The sequence below is a fragment of the Neovison vison genome, chromosome 13 (genome assembly GCF_020171115.1).
Source record: "Neovison vison isolate M4711 chromosome 13, ASM_NN_V1, whole genome shotgun sequence".
NCBI classification, from domain to species: domain Eukaryota; kingdom Metazoa; phylum Chordata; class Mammalia; order Carnivora; family Mustelidae; genus Neogale; species Neogale vison.
In genome coordinates, this window is record NC_058103.1 from 46,505,594 (window position 1) to 46,524,873 (window position 19,280).

Consider the following 19,280-nt stretch of genomic DNA (forward strand, 5'->3'; position numbering starts at 1 on the left):
TCAGCGGCCAGGGGTGGGGCGGAGGCGTTGGCGCTGCCACGTCCTGGTCGCGGCTCTCGCAGCGGCTGCCGCGACGGCAACCGTGGCTCGCGAGGTGGCGGAGGAGGTGGGGCTGGCGCTGAAGCTGGATCCGGATCCGGTACTGTGTACCCGGGTGGGTGAGAGTCCGACGGGCCTGGAGAGGAGCGCCGACCGCGAGGCCTCCACGGGTGAGGGAGGCTGGGGGCCGGGGAGCGAGAGCGGGGCCGCGCAGGGTGTCCTGGGGGCCGTCGTGGGCCTGCCTGCACGTTTATCAAACAGGTGTGACTGTGCCTGCTGCGCCCGGGGGGAGGCGAGCTAGGCCCGGGTAGGAGGTGTTTTTTCCGGGAGCCGCGCATTTAGCTTGGCCAGGTGGGTGCACATGTGGTTGCAGAGCGCGGTTCCGAGCAACTTGAGCGCACACGCGACTGGAGCAGAGAGAGGTTAGGGCTGAGGGCCAGGGGTCCAGGCGTCCAGCTGTACAGGGGTACGGGAGCAGGGACTGGGGTCGAAACTAACTCTTGCTCAGCAGGCTTCAGCGTGGAGGATGGAGACAGTTGCTTAGTCTCTGCCGCCATCGGTTTTCAACGGGCACAAATGCCCCGAACCCCCCCCCCCTTAGCCTTTCCTTTCCGAGGTGCACCCCACGGAGGTCGGGAGCGGCTTGAAGACATGCTACTGCTCCAAAGACCACGTCCTGCACTGACTAATAGGGGCTTTCACTGCGGGAAGGAAGGACATCCTTTGTCTCTTTTCCCGGGGCTTGTACCCCTAGGCACACTGAGCACTATGATTTCCCTTGTAAGAGGAGCTGATGTCTATGTACACCCAACTTTTAAAATCACACAAAATGGAAACGGGCGATTATGGAATTAGTTTTGTTAGGTTATACACTAATGAACAAATCTTAGAATGGGTCTCTAGAAATCATTTAGCTCAGTTCTGTTTAGGCAGATTCGCTGACATTTCTTCAAATTAGAGCTACCTATTTGGTAGGATGATGTAAAGATTGGTGTCTATTGAGTATTGTATTTTAGAGTTCAAGATGGGAAAACAAGATAGGATTCTAGTCCCAGTTCACTTGTTTGCTGTGTTACCTTGGGGCTCCACATGCTTGTTTCCTAATCGGTATCTGGGAATAATGCCAGATTATAGGGATCAAAACGATTAGAAAATAGTTTTTAAAATTTTCAAGTGACGTATAATTGCATAACTTAATAATATGGCCAGGCCTGTTAAAAATAATCAGCGAATAAAATATTCTTTCGATTAAAAATTTAATCGAGTTATTATTGAAGTTGTTATGAAATTTATGTAGACAAACACTATAAAGTCTCAAACAGCAAACTTTCCCCCATTCATATACTGAAGTAATGTTGTGATGGCCCGTGGCTCTTGAAATATGCTAAGCACCTTACACTTGGCCTTGGATTATGCTTTTAATTTTTAAAAAACATTTTAAAAGATTTTATTTATTTGACAAAGATCACAAGTAGCAGAGAGGCAGGCAGAGAGAGAGAGGAAGGGAAGCAGGCTCCCTGCTGAGCAGAGAGCCAGATATGATGGGATATGATGCGGGGCTCAATCCCAGGACCCTGGGATCATGACCTGAGCCACCCAGGTGCCCCATGCTTTTAAATTTTTTATATCAACTTTAAAGATCTTCATTCCCAGTGTCTGTTATTACTTGTTGCTCTCAGTTGCTTGTTTCTAGCAGCACCTCCTCGCAAATACACTTTATATTTTAGTGTGCTGTAGAAACTGGGAATTGTTGAAATTGTGTCCAAAGAATAGTGAACTGAATGAAAACCTGATGATCCTAGTAAAAATGGGTTTGGTGTATGGTTTTTGTGATCTCACTTGTGGCAATCTAGGAATCTTTCTTCTTTTGAATTTTCTGAAATGTGGCTTTTAAGTAAGTCTTATACTATTTGTTACTGATTCACTAGGAATTTATTGGGCTGTTAGGCATATATGGACCTTGTAAATGCATGCTAACTTGGCAATTAAATTGGAAAAGTTCTGAAAACTTTTAAGATTTTATTTTATTTATTTGGGGCACCTGGGTGGCTCAGTGGGTTAAGCCTCTGCCTTCGCTCAGGTCATGATCTCAGGGTCCTGGGATCCAGTCCCTTGTCCGGCTCTCGGCTCAGCAGGGAGCCTGCTTCCACCTCTCTCTCTGCCTGCCTCTCTGCCTGCTTGTGATCTCTTTCAAATAAATAAAATAAAATCTTTTAAAAAAAAAGATTTTATTTATTTGACAGAGAGCACAAGCAGGGGAACTGTGAGAGGGAGCAGCAGACTCCCCGCTCACTGATCAGGGAGCACCAAGATCATGGGCTCTGGGATCATGACCTGAACCTAAGGCAGATGCTTGACCAACTGAGCCATCCAGGTGCCCCTAGGGTTTACTTTTGGAAAATCAGTCACCCCGGTGATAATGATGAGATTCAGCCTCAGACAACTGCAATTCTATTTACTGAAATTTCCAAGTTTTGCAGTACTGTTGGCACCCTAAGATGCTAAAATATTTCTTTTGTAAACCAGATTTATCTATTTCATTCCTTTCTAAAATCTTTCGAAATTTGGTATCAAATCACATCCTGTAGGGTTTAACTTTCCCAGCATATTTTTTTGGGCACCAGCAGAATTTTACTAAATGGGGAAGGAGTAAGATAAAGGAGAGTAACTTTAAGTATGGCTTTGTTTTGTAAATTAGGTCATAAAAACATTTTAATTTCTGGTTGCCTGGTTAATGGATTCTTATTTCTTTTCAGAATGCTTTGTTTATTGTATTTTTTTGATATGGAGGAAATGGAGGACTCTTTGTTGAAAAATTAAGAATTTCAAGGCAGTAGCAGCAGAGAGTAAAACCAGCTGTGGGGCCCTTGTTAACTGCAGGGTTCCAGTGCCCTTGAAGCTGGATCTGTTGCCTGGTTTTGAATCCTAACTCTGTTCCTTCTTGGCCCTGTTATCTTGAGCAAATTAATGTGCCTGCTTCCTGGTCTGTAAAATGGGGATAATAATGGTAGACCTTTCATTGTATTTTTATAAGTTAACAAATACAAAGCACTCCATAAATTGCAGCCACTATTATTTATTTTTATGATCATTCATGGAATAGGACCATCTTGTTAAAGAAAAGCATAGGAAAATATTAGTATTTATTGTTTAAAATTCACTAGTTAAAGGCTTCATAATCCTAATTCTCCTAATTGGAATCCTAATTCTCCTTTCTCTCTTGGAAATTATTAACTGCATTTTGTTTGTTTTCTAGGCTGTATTTTATTGTAAACTTGGGCAGCTTTATAGGAAAAAGTAATCTAGTTAACTTGAAATTATTCTAATGTTCACCTAAATTCCCTTTCGAGTTCCTTAAATTTCATGGTTACAACTATATGTTAAATAAAATGATCATCAAACTGTTTAAATAGTGTGTTGCCCTGAAGAAGTAAATTTTTTAACACTCTCTGGCTTCTGTATTTAATATTTATGCTTTACTTTGTTAATAAATATTTAGCCTGTTTATCTGCATACCCAAAAAACAGTGTTGTTACAATGATGTTACTCATCTCATCTTTGAGATGAGAGTAGACCCAAAAGCCTCAGGATCCAATTATCGGGGACAAACAGTAAAGTGCATGCATTAAAGTTAACCTGTAAAAAATGTTTCAAGTGGACTGTAAGCTTGTTAATAACTTTGATATGAATGATTGTTAATCATTAGAATTTATTTCCTTATTAACCTTAGGGCCAGGAACTTTATGGCATAACCCATTTGAGTCCTCTTTGAGGTGGGGAAAAAGCCCCTTGGTATTCTACATATTAACTATGATTACTTTTTTTTCTTTCCTATCCAAGAATGTTTCAGTTTAACATAAACATATAGATAATCTGTTGTCCTTTTTGTAGCCCTTGTACCTAGCACAGTACCTGAGTCATGAATTAAAGATGAAAAATATTAACAAAAATGTATAAACATGAATTTTTAACTATTTGCTAACTAAAATATATCTCATTGAGCACTTGCAGTGTGCTAGGCACTATTAAGTGCTATATATAATAAATCATTTCATCCTTCAATAATTTTATCTCCATTTTACAAATGAGGAAACAGATTGTCAGAGCTGACATGAGCCATAATCGCATTTGATATTTGAATACCAGCTTGACTCCAGAGCACATGTTTTTTTATGTCTTGGGTTTAAATCCTGGCTCTACTAATTTTGTGATCTTGGGCAGGTTACTTACCATGTGTTGCCTGCATTTCCTCATCTGTTAAAATGGAGATAATAATCATCCCTATCCTGTAAGATTGTTGAAGTAAATGAATTAGTAGTGGGTAAAAGTTCTTTGAACAATGCCTGATTCATCCGAAGAGCCGAACAAATGTTAACTTCTATTATTACACCACGTTACCTTCCCAAAGCCTCTACTACAGTGTAGCATTACCGATAGGTTCCACAGGGTTCCACAGGCAGGAGTTGAATCAAGCTTTAAGGAAAAGTTAAGAGAAAAATTGCCTTTATGCATATTGTGACTTAGGAAATAGGGAACATAATGGGAGTGGGGTTATTGGGAAAATCATCATTAAATGCACTTTAATTTTTTCCTGTTTCTTTATTTTATGGTAATATTATGGATATATATCTTTAAAGTCTTTGTTTCAAAGTTCTAGAAGCAAGTATCAAATAGAATAGTTTCTTTAACCTGGGTAAAGAGATAGAAATGGAAGTTAGAGGTTGCTTTACAGTCTCTTAACTGTAGGAGACCTACAGGGAGACCCTGTTCTAACAACACTGTGTTCCACAGACATGCTGCTACCCCCATTTTTATGCTTTAGTCTATCCTTATATTTGTTATTTAGTCTATTTTTTATTAGACTACACCTAGTAAGAATCTTCCCATTTCTTAGTGTTCAGAGGAGGACAGTACCATAACTGATCCTTTTATAACAGCATGAAAAACATTGGCTATTCTTAAGCTGCAGATGATAAACTTACATTATAGATTTTTAGAAAATCTGATGTGAAAACAAAATCCAACAGATAACTTTAATATGAATCTGTCATAGCTAAGACCAAATATTACAATGAATGTAGAGTTAATTTAAGCCTGTTCATCAGTTACCTTCTGTTCATGGTTCGTACAAAAAAAAGACAAGAAACATACCCAATAAGTCTTAGTGGTAAGATCACCAACAAATAATTTCTTAGCCCAATAATAAAATCCAATAATGAAAAAAAAGTAAAAGCTCATGGAAAGTGAGCTATTCACAGTGCTATGCTAACACCAACCCACAGGAAATATGTATTTTTAAGATTTTATTCATTTATTTTAGAGCATGCATGTCAGCGTGAGGAGGGTCAGATGAAGGGAGAGAATCTCCAGCAGACTCAGCCCAGCGCAGAGCCCAACCCTTGAGATCATGACCCAAGCAGAAACTAAGAGTTGTTTGCCTAATCACTGAGCTACCCAGGTGCCCCAGGAAAAAAGTTTTAAAATACTTGCTAGAAAATGCAGTTTTAAAGTTTAAAACTTAGAGTCACTTGTTTACTATCTGATGTTTACCATGAGTTTTCTATTTGTGGTTGTGGCATTTATGTTAGATTCAGGATAAAATAGCTTGCATATTTTTATTAAGTAATAGAATTTCTCACTGATCCTAATTCCATATTAAAATGCCTTACCATTTAAAATTCTTTAGACCTTACTGCAAAGATGAAACCTGATGAAACTCCTATGTTTGACCCAAGTCTACTCAAAGAAGTGGACTGGAGCCAGAATACAGCTACATTTTCTCCAGCCATTTCCCCAACACATCCTGGAGAAGGTTTGGTCTTGAGGCCCCTTTGTACTGCTGACTTAAATAGAGGTAGGGATTCCATTTACATATCCTGGTTAGAATTACACAGTTGGTCTTTGACAACATGGGGGTTAGGGCACTGACTCGTGTGCATTTGAAAAATCTGTGTATAAATTTTGATTTGCTAAACACTTAATCTAATTGCTTACTTTTGACTGGAAGCCTTGGCAGTAATAGAAATAGTTGATGAACTCATATGTTATATGTGTTATATAATGTATTCTTAAAGTAAGCTAGAGAAGAGAATGTTACTAAAATCATAAGAAAAACTTATTTACAGTACTATAAGGTTTTTATTGAAAAAAATTTGTGTATAAGTGGACCCATACAGTTGAAACCTGTGTTATTCAAGGGTCAACTGTAATTGGCATTCTGTTTTCTCCAGAAACATGATGGTGCTAATTTTAAAAAATAAGTTTGACTTTTGAATTATTTATTTGTACTTAATTTTTTTTAAGATTTTATTTAGAAGTAGGCTCTACACCTAGTGTAGGGCTCGAACTCATGACCCCAAGATCAAGTTGCATCCTCCACCAACTGAGCTAGCCAGGTGCCCCATTTGTATTTAATTTTTAAAGTCACACAATTCTAATATGTATATATCAGGGCTAAGACCAGGTATTACTGCAACATATTTCAAATGACTTCAGTACAACAACACTCCTTCCTCATTAAGAATCCGAAAAGATTTTTCATAAAGGTAAAATTATCATCTATAATGGCACATAAGGAAAAATCTTATCTAAGAAGCTGGATGGGGAATGAGGGTGGAGATATATGCCTCGAATAAGTTGCAAAGGTTTTGTTTACATATATTTTATATTTCTTTTTTTAATGTCTAAATTCTCCAAATGATTTCTTTAAATTTAATGAATTTAATAAAAAATCAACTTTTTAGTTTTCTTTTTGGTAGGAAATTTAAAGAAACTAATTTTGGTCAAGCTAATTATTGAGTGTATAGAAATCTAGATTATCAAAGTTCTAAAATGTTCACATTTAATTTAACATTAATGAAATTAACAGGAATCTTTAAAAATTAGTCTCAGTGTTATTTATATTTTATCTTAAAAATTATATTTGGTCATAATGATAATCTTGCACCAAAGCATGTATTTGGGAAAGTTTGGCATTCCCTGCATCAAATTTAATGCAAATTACATTGAAAAATATACCTGCTGGCTTTATAAATATTGAATCATTAAGGTCTGCACTATTCCAAAAATGTTACGCAGGCAAAAACATTGATAGAACCTATTATTGTTTTATGTAGAGATTATAGAAAGATTAATCTTTTTAAATAATAAAAATTAATTTTAAAATGATCACAGAAAGTTCTGAAAACGTAAGTGCCCATAATCCCACCAGCTTCACACACTGCTTCTTTTGATAGGTCTTTTATTTGGTCTTCTAATGATCTGAAATCTGTTTTTCAAACTAGGTTTTTTTAAGGTACTAGGTCAACTGACAGAGACTGGTGTTGTCAACCCTGAACAATTTATGAGTAAGTACTACACCCTCTTTTCCTGAATGAAAAATAAAGGGAAACACATTTTTCATTTGGAGCTGTGCTCCAAAGTGTCTGCGTGTGTTTTATTCAAATAGCTGGAAATTATTCCTATAACAATTAGCTATTATTTAAATGTTTAATGTGACTAACTTGTTCTAGAATCCAATTGTAGTAATTATCCTGTTTTACAAAACACCTTTTTTTTTTTAAAGGTTTTATTTATTTATTTGACAGAGAGAGAGATCATGAGTAGGCAGAGAGGCGGGCAGGCAGAGAGAGAGAAAGACAGAGGAGGAAGCAGGCTCCCCGCTGAGCAGACAGCCTGATGCGGGGCTCAATCCCAGGACCCTGAGACCATGACCCGAGCTGAAGGCAGAGGCTTAACCCACTGAGCCACCCAGGTGCCCCCAAAATACCTGACTTTTAGATAATTTCTGTACCTAGGTGGTAGCTCTAGAGATTGTTTTATATTGTAATATTTTTTTATGTGGTTAGGTTATTCATGGAAATTTCATCACCAAATAAAAAAGGGTAAGAAATTATGTTCTAAATTTGTCTATATTGAATTTTAAGATCAACAGGTATCTTCAAATTTATAGTTCAGCCCCTTTTTTTATACATGAGAAAATGGAAATCCAGAGAGGTCAAATGACTTAAGATCACAGGTAGTAATTGATAAGGAAAAGACTAGAACCTTCCTGATTCTATCCATTGCTCTAACACTATCCTCCTGTTTTCTATAATTTCATTTCCTTCACTAGTTAAATTTCTTCATTTCCTTCCCTAGGTAATTTTGTTTTGTACTCTATCTGACCCTCCCAAGATGAAAATCACCATTTTCTGATTCTCACTGTTTTCCTTCATTGAATTTATATCTTCTTTCCTCCTCCAGAATCCTATCTAGAACAAGACTATGGAAATAAACAGTATGTGAGAATATTAGGCTGTTTTTATTCCTGAATTCTTCTTTGAATGCATATCAGATTAGATGAGAAACCCATTATTTTGGCAATATGAGTACTAAAAATCAATTTGAGAGGAAAGTATTCCATCTTTGCTACTTGCCATGTGACTTTGAGAAGATTACTTAGAAATGGAGACATTTTTTACCTAGTATGCAGGTGCTTTCAAAACATGCAAAACAGACTGTTTCTAAAAAAAGCAAGTCATGTAGTCATTAAACACTTCAGGACACAAAGGGAAAGCTGAAAACTATTTTATCAGAATATTTTGAAGGCAGAAACTTAAAAATTACAGAATGGAGCCACGTAAACATTCTTACTAAAATTTGCAGTTTTGTTCTATTCAACTATCGAGTGTAAAGGTTAAAGAAATTGACTTAAAGTAAGTTACGAAGATATTAAAAGTCTTCATTAGTCACAGAAGTGGCAACATCTACAACTTATTTGTATTATAAGTGCTGTTCATCTGAAATAGCTGTTAATAGTTGTACTTTGGCAGATTTTTAAAATGTATAGACCATATTCCCATTGATGATTTACTGATGTTTCAACCACTTGGTCATTTCTAATAATACTTTCTTTAAAAACAAAGTATAAATCACCATGATGAAATAGCTTCAAATATTCACTAATGAAATAAGCTAAATATAGTATTTTTATGGTACCTACTAAAGTTTAATGTCTACCACATAATGCTTTTCCAATTTCCACAGAATCTTTTGAGCACATGAAGAAATCTGGAGATTATTATGTTACAGTTGTGGAAGATGTGACTTTAGGACAAATTGTTGCTACAGCAACTCTGATAATAGAACATAAATTCATCCATTCCTGTGCTAAGGTATGTATTCACCTTAACACTTACGAATAAAATGAACACGTGTTTTCTAGCAAAACCAACTTTGAGTTTCCATTAAACCAATCTTATTTTCTTACTGCATTTCATTGTAAAATGAGAGCTATATTGCCCTGAAAAAAGCTCTGCTTATTAGAAATCACTTAGTAACATTTTCCCATTATGTTCTGAAGTTAAGAGGAAGAAAATATTAATAATCTGAATTGTTTGCAAAAAATTGTTCTGCAAAGTGTCAGATGGTATAGTCCTAGAGAAACCAAATCAGCATCATAAAATTTGGCAGTAATGATTAGAATACCTATGTTATTTAAAAAAGAACAATAACAATACTTTGTATATAGATTAACACAAATTTTTAGCAGTCTCCAAGCAGTTAAAGGTTCAAAATATTATATAATTGACCCTTGAACAACATGCGAGTTAAGGACGCTGACCCCCCCCCCCACTTCTTGAAGTCAAAAATTTGCATGTAACTTGACTCCCAAAACTACTAATAGCCTGTTGACTGGAAGCGTTACCAACAACATAAACAGTTGATTAACAAGTATTTTGTATGTTATGTATATTATATATGGTATTTTTATAATAAAGCTAGAGAAAAGAAAATGTTATAAAACAAAATACTTCTGTGAAGTATGAATTTGGTGGGTTTTTACTAGAAATTAATAAATTGTATTTGGATGTTTGAAAGAAACTGCTATTATGCAAGGAATAAGGTGATGTAGTATGAACATGATAAGATTACATTTTAGTGATACGGATTCTGAAATCTGCTTTAAAACAGTGGGTTGGGAAGATTTAGAATATAGACAAAACAAGATTAGGCCATAAATTGATTCATTGTATTTCCTCTATAGTAAGTAAAAAAAGGCTTGCAATTTGGTTTTTGAAGTTTGTTTACAAAACATCAGTGAATTATGTCACTTGCTGAATTAGCTAAAAATGCCTAGTCCTTTAAAACATTATATTTTCAGAGAGGAAGAGTAGAAGATGTTGTTGTTAGTGATGAATGCAGAGGAAAGCAGCTTGGCAAACTGTAAGTAGGCAGAAATAAGGTATCCCTGGTTAGATCCTTTTTCTGTTTCCCTTAATAGTGTCTTGCTCAGGTATTTGTTAAAAAATGTTCTCCTATTTGAAGTCCTTTTTAGGTGTCATTAATTAGGCTCATTCTGTAGCTTAAAGTAAATTTAATAAAGAAAATATTTTTACATTTTATCATGAATTTTAGAAATTCAAAGTATACTGTTTTATTGACTAACATTTTTATTAACTTTTTTTTTTAACATATAATGTATTATTTGCTTCAAGGGTACAGGTGTGTGAACATCAGTCTTACGCAATTCATAGCACTCACCATAGCACATACCCTCCCCAGTGTCCATAACCTAGCCACTGTATCCTTCCCTCCCCACCCCCCAGCAACCCTCCATTTGTTTCCTGAGATTAACAGTCTCTTATGGTTTGTCTCCCTCCCCAGTCCCATCTTGTTTAATTTTTTTCCCTCCCTACCACCCAAGAACCCCGGCCCTGCCTCTCAAATTCCTCATATCAGAGAGGTCATATGATAATTGTCTTTCTCTGATTGACTTATTTCCCTAAGCATAATACCCATTCTCCTACTAGTAGGAAACAAACTTTTGGCTAAGTCAAGTGATTCATCCCAGTTTCCCAGTCATATTTAGAAACAGGAAATGTTCTCAGTCTTATAAGTTTTAGAAACATATACTAAACATATACGCCTTCCTGTAAATCCCTTATGCATTTATCTAAATCCCTTAAAATAAATTTGTTTCATAGGTTTATTGCCTATTTTATTTTTTTTATTATTTTATTTATTTAAAGATTTTTATTTATTTGACAGAGAGAGATCACAAGTAGGCAGAGAGGCAGGCAGAGAGAGAGAGAGGGAAGCAGGCTCCCTGCTGAGCAGAGAGCCTGATGCGGGACTCGATCTCAGGACCCTGAGATCATGACCTGAGCCAAAGGCAGCGGCTTAACCCACTGAGCAACCCAGGTGCCCCTATTGCCTATTTTATAAGCTAGAACTTGCTTCTTCATACCATCTCTTCTGAGTTTTAAAGAACTCACTCAATAAATATTAAGTCCTGCTATGTGCCAGGTATTATTCAAGGTATTTGGGATATATCAGTGAACAAAACAGACCAGCTTCTATTAGTCCACTTCTGTCTTATCTTTTATAATTTCATAACCTCAGCCAAGATATGCTTTCTTCAAAATGATACTACTTTTCGGTGTATGCAAACATGAGAGAACTCTCCAACCAAACTTTGTAGCTCTTTTCTAGTTTTTTTTCTAAGGCAGTTAAAAACATTTTTTTTTTTTTAAAGATATAATTTATTTGAGAGAGAGAAAGAGGGAGAGAGCAGGCGGTGGGAGGGAGGAGAAGACTCCCCACTGAGCAGGGAACCCAAAGTAGGGCTCTATCCCAGGACCCTGAGATAATAACCTGTGCTAAGACAGATGGTTACCACACTGAGCCATCCAGGTGTCCCTAGAATCACATTCTTATACTGGGTTTGGATTTTTTAAGGATTTGAAAAATGTATCTTTTTGCTTTGTTTCTATTTCATACTAACTTATGTGATAATCCTTTCACAAATACTGGCTTTAAAATGATAAAGAACAATGCTATTTACTCATTACATGTGGGAATTTTGACTGTTCCTAAGTAGTTTGAACAGATTTAGGAAAAAAAATTTTAATTTTGGCCATATTTTTTTTAAAAGATTGACAGTCTTCAGTGTTAACATTTAATCTTAAATCTATTTTTAAAGCTGGTTTAGGGAGACTTTAGTATTTTGTCCTATTTATTAATGGGCTAGAGATTACTAGGTAAAGTATATTTGAAACAGTAAAATGCTTTGGGTGAATTAAATGCTTTTCCCCTTACAGTTTGAATATTTAAATGAATATAGTGAGAAAGGTCATGTACTAAACCTGTTTCTAATATAAACTTGTTTTATTTATATAATTTCATTCATTCATATTGAATTACTCAAATGCATTTTTATTAACAAATGCTCTATGCTTCCCCCCATCTTTTGAATTTCAGGTTATTATCAACCCTTACTTTGCTAAGCAAGAAACTGAACTGTTATAAGATTACCCTTGAATGTCTACCACAAAATGTTGGTTTCTATAAAAAGTTTGGATATACAGTATCTGAAGAAAACTACATGTGTCGGAGGTTTCTAAAGTAAAAAAGATATTTGTAAAGTAAGACAGACATTTGTCAAAGGAGATAATGCAACAAGGCAATACTCTTCCTAGAGTTAAAATACTTTGTTGCTGCAACCCAGTGACCTCCATAAATTCTGGATTGAAAAAAAACATGGTAATACAACAAATATAATGACATTTAGAAGATTACTTTGGGTTGGTGGGATATGCTGTGAGTTTAGATTACAAATGAATATTATAAAGGGGATGATTTTTAACCAAAGGAATATATTTTTAACTTGAATCTTTTCTTGCATTGTATTTTTCTAAAGTTTGGCTTCATTTCTTTGTAGTTAGAGTATAGGTAGTAAGGAGTTATGTGTCTGCTATCTGTACTGCTCATTAAAAAAAAAAAAAGCATACCATGAATAAGGCTGTTATCACACTCATAAAATGAATACTTTTTTCCCATATATCATGTGAAATTGGATAAGATAAAACTAAATGTAGTGCAGTCCAACAATTGTTAATCCTTTTACTAGACTGGTAAACAACTTGGTCAGCCTTTTAAAGTAGAAATGAAAATTATAAAATGTGTACATCTAAAAGTTTATATAATTCTTATGCAGATAAGGTACCACCTGTCATATGTGAAGTATAATTATTCATTTGTTTAAAATACCTAAGGGCAAGTATAAGGTACTTTTTAACAGTAAATTAACAAATCTTGATGTATTAAGTATTTTGAACCTGATTTCTCATCTTTTCATTGATGTCTGAAGCCTTTCTTCTGAGTAACATTTTTATGAAAAATAAATGACAAAACTGAGTGGAATATTTAAATATGTATCATACTGCAATTGTTACATCCTTAAAACGCTGATGGAAGCTTTTCTATTTACTGTGATTGTCATGGTACTATTCTGGTCACTATCTTGTTTTGATTTTATTTATTTTAATTATTTTTGTAAGTTGAAGAATTCAATATTTTGTTAATGGTTCTAATCTTTTGCATTCCATGTTACATTAAACCTGTTCATACAGTGAAGTTTTTTGTTAGAATTCTAATGTCTTTTTCTTGAGTCTTCTATTGAACTATTAGGTCACATCCTGGTTCATAAGATTTCAGTTTTGTGTACTCTTTGTAAAATTAACTGGGAAGGTAAGGACCAACCACTTTTTATCCCTCTGATTGACACCTACCTCAACTGCCATTTAGGATTTCTCTCCTTGGAGTAAGCTAAAGCAAGCTTTCTAAAACAACAAAAACCCTTCACCAGTAGAGGGTGCATGACCTCCCTGCTTACGACCTATGCATACGAAGTGATCTTTCCCTACTGAAAGCAACAAACCTGCTTTTCAGCCCGTTTTGCCTTTGTAGGAGTCCTACAACCTTAGCATGATAGTAGCTTTATTAGGTATATTCTGGTAATTAAAACCCATGTTAAAAAAAATAAGCCTAATAGAAGGCAAAATTAAATGCTTTATCTTTCTTATTTCTGAACAATTTGAAATAAAAACAGGATTGTTATTTAAATAAATCCCTTCAGTGCCCTTAAGGTCTTCTCTTAAATCTTTCCCAGAGGAAATAGTCATAAAGTATAGTAATAAAAGTTGTGTCATTGAGCAAAATGGTGATCTATATTTAGCTTTAGTTATTAGCCAGAGTATGTTTAAAATTTTCTAAACCATACTGAGTAAACTTGAGTACAGAAAAAAAGCATAAAACATTTCATAAGACATAAACTATATATTCTCATTTTAAAGCATTATTTGCTTTTGAAAAGGTTGAATGAAGTGACAGTTGTGATTTTTATCATGCCTCACATATTTTGTATATTTCCCTGACTCTTAAGATGCACATTTTACACTAACATTTTAGAAATCAGGATGCATTTTATGATCAATGGCTTGCCAGTTTATTCAACAATATTTTGCGTTTTAGTGGTATGTAAAATAATAGTGTAGTGATAGCATCTTGGATTTGATGAAAAGTAGTATGTAGGTAGGCTGACAAGGAAGATAGTACTGTAAAAGCAAGAAGTATTTTTTTTAATGGGCTAGAAGCTGCTCTGTGGATGACCTCTATTATATTCTCTTTGCTTCAGACATGAATTCCCTCACTTCCAACTCCAGATCTGTTCAGCTAATCCTCAGAAATATTCTTAAGTTAAAATGCAGACCTTGCCTGGAGTACTGACCATTACTTGTGTGTCTGTGAGTGTGTGTGTGACCACAACATATTGGAAGATACCCTTAAGTGCTTCCCCAAGTCCCATGTTCATTCATCCTTCTTTATCTGAGGTAGTAAAACTAGGTTACTTTTACATAAAAAGACAACAATCTAAAGAAATTCTGAGGCATAAGCAGTATAAATGAGCATTTCAATCTTTTTGAGGTATAATGGCACAACAGTTTTAATACAACCACCAGTCTTCACAAAATAATTTTAATACTTTGTGCCTGAGCTAGCAGCATCTTGCACTGTGACATTCCTATACATACATAAGCATTTTATCCAAGTACAAATGTTAAAAGCAGGGTAACTTAAGCAATCGCCTATACAAAGGTAAATAGACACTGTAGGTTATTTTTCTTGAATCATTTTTGCTGCATAGTAAATTGCAATTACATGTCAGTATAATGTTACTGATCTATAGAATACACTTTGAACTGTGAGGTATGGCAACTCCCTATGAGAGAGCTAACATGTAAACCTGAATATTTTGATTTTTTTTTTTTTTTTTTTTTTTAGCTGCCATGGATGGGTAAGACAAAAAAATCCAGCATTCAAAGATTCTAGAAACTTTCTAATCAATAAAAATAAAATAAAATCTTTTAGTAATTCTCAGCTATTTCCTATCATTTCCATATTGGAGCATTGTTGAATGGACAAAGATAAAGTAAATACTGAAGTGAAGCTAAGTTTGTTATGGAAATATGGGTTAAACCAGTTATTTAAAAAAAATCCGCCAGGTAACTGCTCATTTACTTTACATCAAGTTGAGATCCTGATATATGTATATATATCGATATATATTATATATATATTATATATATACATACACACATACATACATATATATGCATCCCAACTTTATAATTCAAGATTGCAGTTAAATACTTCTAATTCACTTGAATTACCATGGTAATATGACAATTAGAAACCTTATATTCTCTTTAAAAGGACATGCTTAACATTTTCTGACATTACTTCTAAACTCAGATGAAGCACAACTCCGCCCCCCAAAACAAATATTCTGCTTTAAAAGTTAAACACTTGAGAATTGGTAGCAGAAGCTATCCCAGTTTAACATTTCCACCACAGAGACAAATAAAGGTAACTGCTGTATAAACACCCAATGGATAAGAAATTAACATTAATTAACTAAAATTAGAAAGTAAGAATTCTGTCATTCTAGTTTGAATATTTTCAATATTTGTTTCATACTTTTAAAGTGGGACAGTAAAGAAGTTTTCCTGTTTTGCTGTAATTTCAGCTTAAATTCTTGCCCAGATTACATATTTAAAATTGGGTGCTATATGACTCATACATTATTTAAATGTTTTAGAAAATCATGATTGGTTAAATGTATTATATGTAACTATCACAAAACATTTGTAGAAATAAAAGGATTTCAGAAATGGAACCAAATAGAAGAAAGATTAGAAGAGCTACCAGAACTGGCTTAATATTAGGTGGAAGAATGGATCCAAGGTAAAACAAACTTGGGGTATTCTTACATGAAAAAAGAATAAACTTCATGCTTTGTCCCCATTGGTACTGTACTCAAGAAGATGATAGTCCCTTTTCCTAGTGTTCAAGAGACAGTCTTTAATATACAGTGCTGGGCAGGCACTTCAGTGACAACATAAAAATTACAGTGGTTAGAAAAAGTGGAAGATTACCAGCTTTAAATTAATAAATGACTAAATCTGTATTTTTGGCCCAACTACTAGAGAGGATATGTGTACTTAAGAAACTAATTTTAAAAATCTTAACTCCCTCATTTTAAAACCTAAATGTACTATAACATTCTCTTAAGCCAAGTTTCTGCCAAATGAAGAAGCATCATAGATACTAGATTGCATCTGGCACTTTGCCAAGTGGATTTTCTGAACACAATGCAAATCTTGACTCTACTAGACTACAACACCAAATGACCTAATTACACAACAGAATACAAGACTACAATGGGATTAATAATAGGCTGTTTTCAGGGTAGTAAAATAGGGGAAGGGAATCAGAAGAGGAATACCATCTGGGTCAACAGGAATTAACTCAATAAAGCAATTTTAATTTCCAATCTCTTGTTACGCTGGATTAAAAAAAAAAAAAAAGCTCTTAACTGTATTATATTACATTGCAGGGAAAAAAGCAAAGAAGTAACTTCGTGTAATGGGTTACCTTGCATAGTACCTATTGGTACCAAGGGAACGTATGGAAAACCATTCCCATCAGTAAAGCACCTCAAGAGAGGACTGAGAAAAGTGAGATATAAATGAGTTTTGTTTGTGCTACCCTAAATCAACTATAAAAAGTTAAAAACACTCCTCTCCTTCCTCATGGCATACTTAAAATAGCAAAAATGTTTTTCTTAGAACAATCTTTATATGTATAAATAAAAATATGGAGAATTAAGGATCCATAAAGTGACTTTGCTAATGCAAATTATGGGGGAAATTTGGATTAACTCAACATGAAGAATTAAAAAACACTAATTTTAAATACAGTGAAGTTTCCCACAAACCACTTTCCCCAATAAATGCATCTTCAAAGAAAAGCTGCTGAGCCAGAACAACCTCACAGAATCATTAAGACAACATAAAATGAAGAAGTAAATGTTCCATATTCCAAATAATTTACTGAGGTTTCTTTAAACCTCTGTTTTAACTTAGAGTTAAGAAGAAAAAGAAATTACAGAAAAATGTTAAAAATGTTGTACTGTTCTACATACTAATTTAAAGGTGTAGATTTATTTTTTTATTGATGCAAGGCACTTTTCTTTTTTGGGCTTCATTTAGAAACAATGCTACATTGGTTACTCAGAACTATTTTGGACAAAGAAAAAAATGGGCTGAACAACTCTAAAAAGAACAAACACAACATTTGGCTTTTAAAGAAAAAAGGAAAGTGACCCAAAAGTCTAAAACTCCTAGTTTTTTAGTATTACCAAGCAAAACGTCTTCCTTTGTTCATTAAACTTTTTTTTTTCTATAGAATAAACAAATTAGGAAGAGGAATGGAAGCAATACTTGGATCATGTTAAAGTAAGAGTTAGCTAATGTCATGATTCAAAGATTATTAATAAGGTATTAAGTTTAAAAAAAATAAAAGGGTAATGAAGCTACTAAATTACACTAAAACAGAAATGTGGCAGATTCCTGCATTTGTTAATGTTTCCATCATAAAAGTGAACTGTAAAATTATTTTTAAAATGTAATATATAGAACACAAAATGAATTAGCAAACTTTAGGAAATTCTCATTATAAATTACCCAGATTTTATAAACAAATCCCCCCTAACTTGCATTTTGTTAAAGTAATAACTTTATATCCTACAAATAAATTTCAAGTATGAAAAGTGCATTATTGCAATAATACCTCTTTGCAAGTCCAAAATTCTTGGTTTATAATAAAACTGTAAAGTGTAAAAAAAAAAAAAAAAGGAAAAGAAAGAAAAAGAAGAAAGGAGTAAAACCATCAATGCCATCTATTGCAGAAGTCCAACATCTTCTTAAAATGTCGGTCAACAAGTTGCAGAGAAACACGCCTGGAAGCAACATACAATTTAAAAAAAAAAAAAAAAGACTTGTGTTTTTTACCATTTTACATTATTATTGTCTCTAGTATTTCCTCCTTCCCAAATAGAAATTCACATCCTCTCTAATGTTGCTCGAGTCAGCCATTCTGTGCAGTCGCCACTTGCATGGTTCCAAAATCATCTTCTTCTTCATGTGTTCTCTTCAAACTGCCTAAAAATTATTGCACAAATATAACATATAATGGGAACTTAAACTCATTTGTTAGAACATTACAGCTAGTAAAACTTCATTTTCAGCATTACTATGTATACGCACTATGAGAATTCCATGACTGAATTTTTAGCAAAATATTAATAAAATCTTTTGTTATAAATTACTAAACAGCTTTTATCTTCATTATGGGATGTATTTCCCCTCTTGAGAATTAACTATGTCTTAGGTATTATAAATAACAATCATTCTTAAAACAGTTTGAAAACAGAATTGTTAGAGAGATAATGGTACCCATATGTTTGGTTACCAAATTATTTAGCTACCATAAACCTATGACAAAATTTAAGAGATTAATTTTGTATTTGTACAATTTTATTTTGTAGATATAGTTGTCTTTTTGCTTTCATAGACACTGCTGAAAATACTTCTCCACTGAAGCTGTGGTTTTATGACCATGAAGTCTAGAGCTGGGAGAAAAGATGGCATGCAGCAGATAAAGAAGAGATTTTATCTACTCGTTACATCACAGTCTGCTAGTACAGAAATTTCTCACATAGAATCAAAGGTATCACTATATGACCAATAGTTACAACAAAAAATTTGAGTCTCAGTGAAGGAAAACTGGCAAAAGATCTGCCATATTATCTGCCTAACAATAGCACAGACTTAAAGTTATGCCCGAAAGGTTGTGCTAAATCACGATAATAATGTTAATTCAGAGAGTGGATTCTAATATGAAACTAACATTTCACTGTTAATTAAAAAAAGGGGGGACTATATGGTATCAAGACAATGGAATAAAGCAGAAAATATGCTAGCCATAAAGCTAAATACAGCTGCTATGCTGAATTTCAGATGAAATGCTGTACTTGCATTCTAAAAGAGGTATGAAACATAACTAATGCAAAGCAG

At 34.3% G+C, this 19,280-nt stretch overlaps 2 protein-coding genes across 5 annotated transcripts in view; one reads left to right on the forward strand and one right to left on the reverse strand.

Annotated features, from left to right (window-relative positions):
* Window positions 1–22: 22 nt before the first annotated feature.
* GNPNAT1 (glucosamine-phosphate N-acetyltransferase 1) lies at window positions 23–13,437 on the forward strand. Of its 3 annotated transcripts, none has more exons than XM_044231404.1 (6): window positions 23–209; window positions 5,726–5,893; window positions 7,323–7,385; window positions 9,067–9,194; window positions 10,184–10,245; window positions 12,283–13,437. In XM_044231404.1, exons 2-6 carry the CDS (start codon window positions 5,740–5,742, stop codon window positions 12,428–12,430), a joined length of 555 nt encoding a protein of 184 aa, XP_044087339.1. In that variant the 5' UTR covers window positions 23–209; window positions 5,726–5,739; the 3' UTR covers window positions 12,431–13,437. The 3 variants fall into 3 exon arrangements, with proteins under 3 accessions (XP_044087339.1, XP_044087340.1, XP_044087341.1); XM_044231405.1 differs by having other exon boundaries at window positions 23–154; XM_044231406.1 differs by lacking the exon at window positions 23–209 and adding an exon at window positions 368–390.
* A 1,342-nt stretch (window positions 13,438–14,779) lies between these two features.
* Window positions 14,780–19,280, reverse strand: part of STYX (serine/threonine/tyrosine interacting protein) — a 42,936-nt gene continuing 38,435 nt past the window's right edge. For both annotated transcript variants that reach the window (XM_044231403.1, XM_044231402.1), the window contains one exon: window positions 14,780–18,365. In XM_044231403.1, coding sequence (XP_044087338.1) covers window positions 18,292–18,365 — 74 coding nt within the window. In that variant the 3' untranslated portion in view covers window positions 14,780–18,291. The remainder of the gene's footprint in view (window positions 18,366–19,280) is intronic.